The 13510-nt window shown below is 38.3% G+C and overlaps 2 protein-coding genes across 3 annotated transcripts in view; one reads left to right on the top strand and one right to left on the bottom strand.

Annotated features, from left to right (window-relative positions):
- The first annotated feature begins 6631 nt into the window (after positions 1-6631).
- LOC125658416 (uncharacterized) lies at positions 6632-10765 on the top strand. Its single transcript, XM_048889681.2, has 4 exons — positions 6632-7190; positions 8704-8818; positions 9034-9183; positions 9337-10765. Exons 1-4 carry the CDS (start codon positions 7053-7055, stop codon positions 9594-9596), a joined length of 663 nt encoding a protein of 220 aa, XP_048745638.1. The 5' UTR covers positions 6632-7052; the 3' UTR covers positions 9597-10765.
- The window catches only part of LOC125658418 (phospholipase DDHD2-like), a 15644-nt gene continuing 12422 nt past the window's right edge, over positions 10289-13510 (bottom strand). For both annotated transcript variants that reach the window (XM_056148624.1, XM_048889683.2), the window contains one exon: positions 10289-11151. In XM_056148624.1, the coding sequence (XP_056004599.1) occupies positions 10788-11151 (364 nt within the window). In that variant the 3' untranslated portion in view covers positions 10289-10787. The remainder of the gene's footprint in view (positions 11152-13510) is intronic.

Here is a 13510-nt window from a genome sequence, read left to right as displayed (position 1 = left end):
AAGTGTATAGTTTAACCCCAATCCTAATATTAAGCTGGCATGTATAGTATAACCCTAAACCTAATATCAAGTTGGCATGTATGTATGACCCTAACCCTAATATCAAGCTGGCATGTATGTATGACCCTAAACCTAATATCAAGCTGGCATGTATGTATGACCCTAAACCTAATATCAAGCTGGCATGTATAGTATAACCCTAAACCTAACACCAAGCTGACATGTATAGTATAACCCTAAACCTACATGTAATATCAAGCTGACATGTATAGTATAACCCTAAACCTAAACTCAGTATCAAGCTGGCATGTATAGTATAACCCTAAACCTAAACTCAGTATCAAGCTGGCATGTATAGTATAACCCTAAACCTAATATTAAGCTGGTATGTATAGTATAACCCTAACCCTAAAATCAAGCTGGCATGTATAGTATAACCCTAAACCTAAACCTAATATCAAGCTGGCATGTATAGTATAACCCTAAATCTAATATCAAGCTGGCATGTATAGTATAACCCTTGCCCTAAACCTAATATTAAGCTGGCATGTATAGTATAACCCTAAACCTAACCCTAATATCAAGCTGGTATGTATAGTATAACCCTAACCCTAACCCTAATATCAAGCTGGCATGTATAGTATAACCCCAATCCTAATATTAAGCTGGCATGTATAGTATAACCCTAACCCTAAACCTAATATTAAGCTGGCATGTATAGTATAGCCGTAACCCGAGCATGAAGCCTATGTCTAACCCTACCAACATATTACTACTGGATTAGTTCCCCCTGACATTCCTTTCAAGAAGTCTGAGTATCCCTGACGTTCTCCTGATTTCCTGTCATCCCTGTCTACCCCATGTCCAGCCCCAGTCACCAAACCCTGTCTACCCCGTGACCACTATGTCCGGCCCCAGTCATCAAACCCTGTCTACCCCGTGACCACCATATCCAGCCCCAGTCACCAAACCCTGTCTACCCCGTGACCACCATGTCCGGCCCCAGTCATCAAACCCTGCCTACCCCGTGACCACCATGTCCAGCCCCAGTCATCAAACCCTGTCACCCCCTGACCTTGACTGACCTATAGACAATACAAAAAATTAGTAGAATATTCATATTGATTAACAATGTTCCGATGATAATTTGACGTTATAGCTATAGGGTTAACAATTTGATAAAGCAAGATCGAGAATACCATCAAAAATGAAATTTACAAATTTCACTAGTGCTGTCTTGTGGATCTAGTGATCAGGGGCTTGAATGGTGAAAATAGACCAGGTACCCATTTCTATGTTTGAAAAAAATGATGTTTAGATACAGGTTGTTAGATTAAAGAAGTTATATTTAGATACATATTGAGAATGTTAGATTAAAGGGGTAAAATAACCTTTGGTATAGGTTTAAATGACAAGGGTGATGGGTTGAAATGATCAAAAGGCCTGAGCAACTACGTGGTAAAAAGTCTTGGCGAAAAGGGAACTGTGCATGAAGTCAGCTGGACAGTATTGTTCTGGTTAATGAGAAGATTTTTGATGATTATATCATATGCATTTCTATGTAAAACGTTGAATTCCTAGTCTGAGGTCATCCCGGTCCCGGAAATCATGGATTCAACAAGCTTGAACATACAAAACAGAAGGACGTATTCATCTTGCAAATTAAGACAAATTTTAAGGGATATTTGTTTTAGATTTATATTGAAACATTGAACACCTAATGTGACCGTGTCGTATATCTCCAGGGTTACATGTATGTGCACAAATGAAATAGAATATAGTCTATATGAGGAAGCTCCCATGCCAGTTTTGACTTTTCTGGTTTAGTGGTTCTTGAAGAGAGGGGTTTATAAATAAGGACACTTTTTTCTATGTCATTGTCTCCCCTTCATTTGATAAATCTTAACCCTCTTTGCACGAGTACTTTGTTTTTGCCAAATTTGATCGAAAATATCCAACAGTTTTTAAAAATCTGAAAGTTTGCGACCACAAGAACGACTGACTACACGTTTATACGGAAGGCGATAGGTGCCAGGGTATAGAATTAATATTTATTTAACTGGCGGCCGCCATATAAATTAACTGGCGGCCGCCACTTAATTTATATATGGCGGATGCCAATTGCAAAAACAATGTAATTCGTATCGCTGAGTGATTATTTTGGAAAGATTTAGAATAGTACGCAAACACGTAGCATCGTTTTTCAAAGTGTATAGGGACAGTCGGAGGAGAAATTGTCTTCTACAATTGTTGACAAGCAGAAAAGGAACCTAAAATGTCTCTTTTGTCCAAACTTCGTACCCCTAAATTGGAGGGAGGGGGCTCTGTTCAACCTTCAGTTGATCAGTTAATTCATTATTAGCACAACAGATATGTGAAAATTCCGGTGAAATTGTGCCATTGATGATACAATCATGAAATTTCGCACACATTTAGGGCATACCATTACAATGAATTTAGGAGGTAGGGACATTCCATATTCCTCAAAGGGCTAAAATGGCGGCCATTTTACAAAATGGTGGCTATGAATTGCATATTTTGCCGCCTATAGTTCAGCCATGCCATGTGTACTAGGTATGAAATACAATGCAGTGAACATATTATCAACTGTTATGTACATAATATACAATAACGTCATAACTTCATTGGCTGGTAACAACTTACTAACATACCTATGCTATTTTGTTTCCTGTTTTCAAGTGATAATCCTACTGCACAGCACCTTCTCTCATACACTGTACTTGATTGGTGTTGGTTCCCAGTTTGCATATTGACTGAATGGAGGTGGTGCATATTGCCTGAATGACAATGGCCAATAAGCATTTTAAGCTATTAGATCCCCAACAGCTCAGTACATCTGCCTTATATGACAGATTGAAAGAAGTATGTGTTATGTCTATCAGGAGGACACTGCTGAGATCCTTTCTTGTCCAGTTGATTCCAAGCGAGATACAGTTTGGATTCATGCAGACAATATCCACAACTTCAATCAGATCGGTTGCCTGCCAACATCTTTAAACAAGTCCCGCCTGGACGATGGGGGGTATCCAATCAACCTTCCAGAGCCACAAGGCTAAGTGGCATGATTCATGCAGACTAAAGTATAACAAAACTGCACTGCATCGGACACAAAGATGGAAACTAGTGAAGAATCTGAAAGTGTCTTAAGAAAGTACAAAACATCAGAGCGTACATGCATGTAGACCACACACAGTTACTTCCTGATAGTGTTTCGTTTGTGACAAACCAGCGAATAACAATTCTCTGTGCAAAGCTTCCATCTTCCATCTTGATAAACTTGTCAGGGCAGCTGCTCTGAAATTAGGAAACAAGGCAGGATTAAGGCTAACCCTAACTCTCTTTCTAAACTGAGACCTTATAGCACACGATTCCAAGTATTACATGAAGTGTCTGTTCTCCTAGCTAGGGTCACAAAGACAACAGTGGATGATCAAAATGATATCAATCATGGTATAGCACATGGAAAACTGGTGATCTAAATTGATGATGCCCACATGGATGCTCTTATGACATCAGTGTTCAAACTGGTACACCTGACAAGATTGTACACCACTAGGCTGGAACAGTCTCGACCAAACTCAAAGATCGAATCATGACATATTTTCAAGACCTGAAGGAGCACATGTATGGTCAATATATTCTGCTTGCTGTCAACCAGGATGTTGACTCTCCCTGCAGAAGACATGTGAGCACGATGCTGACAATAATTTGTCTTCCTAAAGCAGTACACATAGTCCAAATAGACATGTTGAAAATGATGGCACCTTTCGTGGTTCATTTGAAACATTCTGCCAAGAAATGCCGGTGCCTTCCTTTCCTGTAGCACTAGGTGGCATGATCTTGAATGGTCTTAACATCCAAGTATTGAAGAACAGTCAAGCCACTCATATGTATCAACACCTACTCCCACAATCTCACAACTCATGCTCGACAGCTACGCACACCGCCGAGAGAGTACCAGTAGTATAGAGTCTATCAGACACATCCACAGTTGGAAGACCCCATGCATGTGTACCTGGGCACTCTAATGCACTTAAAGACTCGGAAACGAGACATGGTTGATGTTTTGTTTCACCTGGGTCTCTCGATCGATCTGCTATGATAGGGTGCTGGGCATCTCCATGGATTTGGTGAGCAGAATCTGACGCTTCGTCCAGAAGGCGGGTCCATTTTGCCCCATAGACTGGGGAGATCAGTTTACAAATGGGGCAATGGATAACCTTTGATCATAACTTCAGTTCAACAAGTGCTTGCTGAAGTCATGATCCTGGATAGATCGTGAACATGCTGCACGTGGCATGGCAAAGACCTTCTCTGAGTATACATAGTATTCTTGCCATACATTACATGTCAGCTACAGCACTCAAACAGGCTAGATATTGTTTGGGATAAATAAACAGTGAGGCGGGGCTAAACAAATGTGTCAATCTTCACATTGGACACAAATATTCCAATCCTTGCAGTGACAACAGCTGGACGTCTGGACATCGATAAACCTTGGTTTACTTTTGCCACAGGAAAGAACATTAGGTACTTGGCAGCTCGCAAAATGGCTATGGCACTGGAACTGAACAAGTGCCGAGAGTTGTCATTCTTACACGCCTTCGCTGGGTATGATACCGTGACATGCTCCAGTGGGAAGAGAAAACAGCATGGGAAACATGGAAATCCTGTGATGTCACTATAGCTTTCTGTGCATTACATTGTAACTGTCATGCCAAACCATTGCAAGTGTAGATGACTACATGGATCCACTGGAGTGTTTTGTTGTCCTGCTTAACCATCGAACCAGCAGCCAGGAACATGTCAATGAGGCTTCCAAGCATCTCTTTACCCAGAGTGGCAGATCAGTAGAGGCCATCCCACCAACTCGAGCTCTCAGATAGTATATCATAGAGTTGCCTACCAAACCGGCTTCTGTTGGGGCCATGTGACGATTTGCACACCAGAGATTCCTTCGCAAAGTAAATAGGGTTGGGTTCAGATTGATAATGGCTGGGGTTTGTGTTGAACTTCCCATATTTATGTAGCAATATTCCATTATCACCTGCATAATTATGTTGTTTATATCTCCCAACTGATTCGATACGCAAGAGCTTGTTCTGCGTATGGTCAGTTTTTTTGTTGTTTTTTTTTTAAATCGAAGCAGGTTACTGACAAACTAGTTGATGGTGCAGGGGTTCCAACGGTCTTGTTTAAAGTAAGCATTTCGCAAATTCTATGGTTATTATAAGGATCTATTTTGCCAATACAATCTATCATTGGGTCAAATGCTGTCTGACGTGTTTCATACCGATTGTTAGGCCGTTCTTGGCACACCGATTTAATTACGGATAACTCCGTTTACCTGATCAAGATATATAACTCGTGGCGGGTGTGACCGGTCGACAGGGGATGCTTACTCCTCCCAAACACCTTATCCCACCTCTGGTGTGTCCAGGAGTCCGTGTTTGCCCATCTCTCTATTTTGTATTGCTCATAGGAGTTATGAGATTGATCACTGTTCGTTACCTTCACCTTTCAAAATCCTCGATCCCGGAGGAAACTGGGGCATACCGGCAATGTATTACATGTGATGCAAGATGGATTTCAGAGAACAGTGCAAGTACGTTCAGGTCTTACTCCAGTGCACAGCTCTCTGCCACTGCGGAAGGGAGTGCACTAGATAGTTTACAGAAGAGATTACACTTTTGTACACAATTATGTAGAATACTATATCACTTGGATCCAAGCCTTTTCTGTGCATTATATTCTATGTGAAAGCAAATAGAAGCACTCCTAGAGTGTTAAAGTGACATACCCCGTTCATTTTCATCGCGTTTCACAAGTTTGTTTAAAAAGTTTAAAAACTATTTTTGGTCAGAAGGGCCAATTAAATGGTATGTAAGCTTTGACACATTTAATTGGCACCACAAAACATGTTTATGTGAGGAGGAAAAAACGGCAGTGATATGTTTTTTAATAAGTACATGTAAATATAGTTACATGTATATTGAAATGGATCCTGTGTCGCATATTACCCGAAAATGGCCATTTTAAAAGAATGACCTCCATTTTGAGAAATTTGGAATGCCCCTATATCCAAAACTTTTCCTAACAGAATGCTCTAACAGTCTACCGAATTTCATGCTTGTATCACTAATAGCACAATCTTCCCACATATCTGCTGGACTATATTACAATTTTACCATTCATTACTACCACCAAAAGAGTGGGGGGTGGGGGGCTAATCCACCAATTAATCTTATTTCAAATGTGAAAATAATTTAGTTTGCATGCGACAATAACAGAAATTGAACGATAATTAATTGGTGGCCGCCAGATAATAAGTGGGGGCCACCAGTTAACTTATATGGCGGCCGCCAGATAAAAATTAATTCTATACCCTGGCACCTTTCAGCTTCCGTACGTTTAGAGTTTCCAGGGATAGAAAAAGAAGAGTACATACACTGCACATGTACCATGGCAACTTAGTTAAAACTGATTTAATGCCGTGGTTTCCGTGTACAGTTTGAATTCCAGTGTTAGTGATTGTCAGAGTGAAACGCATCTTCTCTAATATCAGTAAATTTGTTATTGTTAATATATTTCAACCGCTGAACTTTGTCTCCTGTGGGTTTCACAGAAATGCATTGTGCATGTGTTGTATATTGATTAAAAAACACAAAACCTAAATATACCTGCTTTGTACAAGGAAGGAACGGGTGTTAATATTGAATAAGAATAGAAGAAATGGTTGTATGTGAACTGCTGGTGTGTGTTAAATGCTTATCAGGTACATTTAAATGTGAATGAAAACTATAAATAATCACGAGGAAGAATGTCCGCTTTTCAAACTTCCGGGTCTCATAAGAGGAAATGACAGAAATGACGGGGAACTCTAATGCGACAAAATTGACTCGGTATTACTAAATAATAGAGCTCTCCTGCTGTACACATATCTACAGACTTGTGATAGTTGACCACTGAAAGATACAGAATCGACAGACAAAATAACAAAGCTGTAAACAGGACTATTGTAAGTGTTCACCATGCCGGAGGAGGCGGCTGCACTGAGTGGGGCAACCATGCAGAACTGGATGGTGGGGTCAATCGTGGGCACCATGGTAACCATCGTCTTAGTGATCTTCACCCCTGGTTGGCTCGTCTTTAGTGACATAAATGCAGACGTATGTATACATGTAATATGTTGTTCAGTAACAGCTTGTGTAAAATAACATTTGTGTCACTGTACGATGTAAAAACGTTTCTGTCTGAACAGAGTAAAGTCTAGGGCCCTTTAGACATCACAAATAACCTTCATACACCTACAAAGTGCATGGTGATAAACTGGGTAAACAGGTCCAGCACAATCTCTGCATTTAGCTATATAGCTTTATTAAGCTATACATATAGCTAATAAAACTATACATTGTACATTTGTATATCGAGCTATTTGAAATAAATTGATTTAAAAGTATAGCAATTGAATTTCACCGAGTGAAAAATACTCCAACCTTGTACTCCATACAACACATTGTAAACAAAAATCTCTTAATTTTTGTCCCTTAGGAAGAATATGGATTCAAAATTGTCAAATGTTAATTAGGATTATTAAGTTGTTAAGCAACAGTTATCCACTCTTCCGCATAGAATAAAAGTCGATGAGGATCAAAAGAATAATGGATTCCGTAATGTAAAGCCATAATATTAATCTATGCTTCAACGCACACAGGGTAGTGGACAGTTAACAACACAATATAAATTCTCTTTTCTTCTCTAATTAGAACTGTTGTTGGCAGTTCAAAGTATAAATATGTTTAAAAATCATTACGCAACATTTTGGCTATACCTCTGCAATTAAGAAATTCAGTCTAAACTAGCTGAATCCAGCTATATGTATATATGTACAGCTAAATATAGAGATTGTGCTGGACAAGGTAAATATAGAGATTGTGCTGGACAAGGTAAATATAGAGATTGTGCTGGACAAGGTAAATATAGAGATTGTGCTGGACATGGTAAATATAGAGATTGTGCTGGACATGGTAAATATACACAGGATGTTAGTACAGTATTTTACAAGGACAAATACAATTTAATTGCTGAACATTGAGGAGAGAGCATGTACTACATTTAAAATGCAAAGCAGGAAAACTTTTAAATGCATCAATTTAAATACAATTAAAATATGAAATGAACAAGAAATGAAAATTACAGAGGCATTGTGTGTTTAAAAATATATGCATATAACATACAAATGTGAATACTCTCTAGCTCCCTTTAACTTCTTTCTATATATCTATTTAGCTACATATAGCTAGCAGAAAAGACTTTAATGTCTTCACAGTGAAATTGTCTTCATTCTTCTTATAAGTTAGTCTACTACAATGCTTTTGTATAATATTTAACATATATGCTCTTTACATGTGACATATTTTGAACACTATAAAAGAAAATGTTTTTCATCCTCATTGATGCCTAAAGAACATGTATCACAAAGCCTCTGATCTCTGTCCAAATAACGACCTCTTTCAACCCGTGATGTTTGAGCAGATGTGCATAGTCTGTTCAAATGGTAATCAAAATAAATATTATTATTTGTAATATTTAAAGAAGTTTTTTTTTTTTCCATACATGTATAATGGCGATCCCAGTCCTTGAGTGTCACATAACTATCTTCATTAAACCTGTCCTTTTCAGTTGAGTGTGTCTGTTAGTATCTACTACTGGATAGTGTGTGGTGCCAAGAACACGACATGTGGGGCCCACGGAATCGGTCAGCCAGACGTGTATGAATACATTAAAAAAACCAACGGTAAGAGGAAAAATCAAACAATCCACATTACCTTCATTATCCAAAATGTCACCCATTTCATGGAACTTTTCTCAAGATCAATTATACTTCCACAAGCTATGTCATATCCCACAAAATCAATGTTGCACAGTCAGTGTATCAAGTAATGATTTTATAAGCTTTAGTATCATTTTTGAATGTGTAAACATGTTTACTGGTCCTAATTTCTGCCATAGCTATGCCGGAGACTACCCTGCTGTTAGTGTCTGTGGACATGATCCTCTGTATCCTGTGTGCTATCATCGTTTTGGGAGATTTGGCGGGAAATAGGACTCTGACCACGTGGTGGGACAATCTCAAACTAGGCATCCTTATATTCATCATTTGTAAGACACACATCTATATACTGTATTTACAGAAATATGATTTAAAATATATAATAGTAGATCCCCAAAACATGATTTCATTTAATTTGGCAAAAAAAAACAACCCCCAAAAAGTCTTGTCTTTATTTACTTAACAGTGCCTTTCATTTGCAGTCATTTTGAATCTCATCATCATTGGTCTGTTTGGCCACAGCAGTATAAGTCTATCGGCTGATCCCACGCTGGTCGTGTCTGTTCCCTACTCCATACTAATTTTGTCCCTGGCAGTCCTGATGGCACTTCTGGAGTTCTGTTTCCTGATCTATGTTCATCACCTGTCCACGGTCCCCTACAGGGCTGTTCCAAATAACTCCATAGAGGAAGAGGACAACCAGCCAAGCACCAGCCGGCCTAGCATCAACAGACCGTGCTAAGCCGGCCCAGCATCAACAGACCGTGCTAAGTTGGCGTAGCGTCAACAGACCGTGCTAAGCCGGCCTAGTGTCAACAGAACAACAGTCACTACACACCATCTCAGATATACAGCCTAATGGAATTTTGTTTAGGGTACTACTCAATGTCATACAGTATACAATTTTATACCTGTATTCTATATATTTTAACAAATAGTGACAGTAGACAATATGTTGGTAATCCTTTTCTAATTTATACAGATCTCTGGTCAATTTTAATATGGACTTTTTCTCCACTATAATTTCATGTACAATGTATATCATGGTAGAATTCCACTACTGTGTAGAACTATTGTAGAACTATTACATTATTTTTGTCTGTCTTTTCCCATGATGCTTTCAATACATGTACCAGAAATTCCAAGGAGACGGTTGTGAAGTGTTTTTATCACATACAGTGTACATTATCCATGTTATATATACTGCTCTGCAACATTCATGTTGATTGCCTTACTTTTACTTGCAAGATTAACATTGTCTACTGATTTGTGAATACTTATCTGAAACTGGAAACTGGCAACACATCAATAAATAATTAATGTAGCACATGAAATGATATAGAATTCATGCTTCAGTAACTTTCATATGAATAAATAGGAAACTTCAGTAAATAAATAGATTTTAACTGTGAGTCTAATGAAAGTCAATTCATATACTTTCAGCACCATTTATTTATCTATCTTTTCTTTTTTTACAGTATTTACATAAAAACAATAAAATAAATTCCACATTCAATTTTCATATTTACATCTTGTATTTCTTATAATTTAAAAAGATGTAACTATATATTTACAAATTTAAAACATGTACAACTATTTTGAACTTTTTTTTCAAAATAAACAACATTGTTTTTATAATGAATCTCTTTTCACAAAGATGCAGATCTAAAGTTGTCAAATTTCTAATACAGACATTTTAAATGCATGTTAACATGTCAAGCTGAAATTTGGAAATAAATAAGACTTGAATTACTTACACACATTATGGTATTGGGGGGAAAACCCTGCATACTTTGTATAACATCAAAACATGAAAATAAGATAAATCAGAAACATCCTCCACATATTGCAGCTTCTGAACATAGTTTGTTATTTGTAACAGTTTAAAATTAAATCAATGAGTCAGATGATGTTTTGTGTTCAATCCTTTGTTCTACTTTTGGAGGGGCTTAACAAAGCCGGCGAGAGGAGGGGGACCAACGTTAGATGATGGGGGAGGAGGACCTGAGGTCATACCTTGGGTCATGTGGGGAGATGGCATGTGGCCCATAGGGGGCATCATGTTTGGCGTCCTCATTGGAGGGGGTCCATTTGAAGGGGGTGTCATCAGGGGGACTCCCATTGGCTGATTTGATGGAGGGGAGTACTGTGCCATTGGGGGTGGTGCTGGTCCCCGGGGTGGAGAAGCTGCCGCGTTGTACAGTTTGACCGTTCCATCAGGACCTGGCATCTGAGGGGTTATTCCTTGAGGGGAGTAAAGCTCCTTCAAAACCAATAATACTGTGTCTTCTGATTCCCTGTCAAATACATACATGTGCAATGAAATTACAATTGACTGAGAGATTGAGTCAAAACATACTATTGTCTTTAATTGCAATTTTTAAACAATAGCTTCCCAAAATATGACTGATTTTTATAATTTCGTGACAATTTTCATATTCATGTCTAATAGGAAAACGCAAATGAAGCATATTTCCATCATTGTAAGATGACAACAATGATACACCACTAACAGAAAATGTAAACTGGTAATGGCGCAAGTCGACATAAAAATTCAAATTTCACAACTACATAGTAACTACACATACTGTATTTCTATCACATTGTATGATTCTGGGATGGAAAATGCTGGATACAGAATAAAATTTACATTTCCTATGTTTTTGTCTTTGATATTTTTACAAATTGTAATGAGAACCATTTCCTCATGAATGCGATGCAGTAATAACAATACACCTGTGGAGCTTTATACATAAAGTACGTCTATTTTAACAGCTGTAAATTCCGATAGCAGAATGTAATTTATAAAATTAACAAGAGGTACTGTGAGCAATGCTCACTAAGAATACCCCCCGCTTACCCCAATCTCCCAAAGGGTGTTGGTAATAGGTATAAACTACCTCTTTTCTGAGTGTAAAAAACAAATGGCATGACAAACCGAACCATATTGCTACTTCGATGTCCAGTGCGCGTGACCTTTGACCTTTTGACCCCAAAATCGATAGGGAACATCTTCATCCCATGGGTAGTCCATATGTATGATATGGTGACTGTAGGTGGAAAGGATAACGCTTTAGAGCCCGGAAACCGTATTGCTACTTCGATGTCCAGTGCGCATGACCTTTGACCTTTTGACCCCAAAATCAATAGGGAACATCTTCATCCCATGGGTAGTCCATATGTATGATATGGTGGCTGTAGGTGGAAAGGATAACGCTTTAGAGCCCGGAAACCATATTGCTACTTCGATATCCAGTGCACTTGACCTTTGACCTTTTGACCCCAAAATCGATAGGGAACATCTTCATCCCATGGGTAGTCCATATGTATGATATGGTGACTGTAGGTGGAAAGGATAACGCTTTAGAGCCCGGAAACCATATTGCTACTTCGATGTCCAGTGCGCTTCACCTTTGACCTTTTGACCCCAAAATCGATAGGGAACATCTTCATCCCATGGGTAGTCCATATGTATGATATGGTGACGGTAGGTGGAAAGGATAATGCTTTAGAGTCCGGAAACCATTGTGTCTACAGACGGACAGACGGACAACCTGATTCCAGTATACCCCCCCCACAACTTGTTGCGAGGGGTATAATTATCATTTTGAAACACCATGAGAAGATGAACTTTTGATATCTCATGCCAACATACTTCAAAAAGCGAGATCAAAACAAGCAGAGTATTGACAACGTGACTGTCTTGTTAGCATACCATGTGCTATTATTCCACCAATTCATGGATTTGTGCATATCTACATGTACATGTAACTACCCTTTAATGTACATGTATTACACATGATCTAGCATAATGAGTTAGTCTGATAGTAAGGTCCTTATTACTATTTATTTACATCTCCAATGTTTTTGCCTTTAATATTTTTACAAGTTGTAATGATAGTCATCTCCTCATGAATGTGATGAAGTTGTGAAAAATGCATGTATGAATCTTGATAACTATAGTACCTCTAATTTAACAGCCGCAAATTCCGACAGAAACGAAAGTAGAATGTAAAAATCGATTTCATTTTTGAAAATACATTTGGTTATGACGGCAACACTCAATGCTGGATTACTAAAATACATTTGGTTATGACGGCAACACTCAATGCTGGATTACTTTTCATCAAGCACTAACACCCTTCAGGAACTGTATGCTAGCAAGAAACGTCGCACTTCATACCCTGATGCAGGGTTTGACATTTACTCTTTTGAGCACTAGACTAGTCAGGCTACTTCAAATGATTTTTACTAGACCTGACTTTATATCCACTAGCCCTGACCAACTTTCCAGAAAAAAACTGATAGTTTCTCCATATTTAAATACTTCATTTAAATGACAAACGTTAAGTTTGAACCAAAACGTAATTAATTGTCTAAAAAATATCTTAAGTCTCGTCATTCCATTTGATTTTTAAACACGTTTTCTGTTTCTTTAAATTCTACCCGGCACGGATATTCTTGAGTCTATTTAGTATAAAATGACCTCAACCGGCTTTTTATTTAATTTATATTTCAAAATCCCTGCTTTATTTCTTCCTAACCTTTTCTTTTTTCTCCTGGGACGTCTTTCCTTGAAGACGAGAAGTCGTATTAAATATAGAGACATTCCCGTACATATGTCCACACCGATAAATAGCTGTTTACGACATAATT

Source organism: Ostrea edulis, chromosome 9 (assembly GCF_947568905.1).
Source record: "Ostrea edulis chromosome 9, xbOstEdul1.1, whole genome shotgun sequence".
Classification (NCBI taxonomy): Eukaryota; Metazoa; Mollusca; class Bivalvia; order Ostreida; family Ostreidae; genus Ostrea; species Ostrea edulis.
Note: the sequence above shows the minus strand (reverse complement) of the source record. Positions and strands in the feature narration are given on the sequence as shown.

What these genes read in the sequence shown, in the direction of transcription:
- LOC125658416 (XM_048889681.2), top strand. Translation starts at nt 7,053, where the DNA reads ATGCCGGAGGAGGCGGCTGCACTGAGTGGGGCAACCATGCAGAACTGG. An exon ending in TTAGTGACATAAATGCAGAC is followed by an intron (nt 7,191 to 8,703) that starts GTATGTATACAT and finishes TGTCCTTTTCAG; the next exon opens with TTGAGTGTGTCTGTTAGTAT. An exon ending in CATCCTTATATTCATCATTT is followed by an intron (nt 9,184 to 9,336) that starts GTAAGACACACA and finishes TTTCATTTGCAG; the next exon opens with TCATTTTGAATCTCATCATC.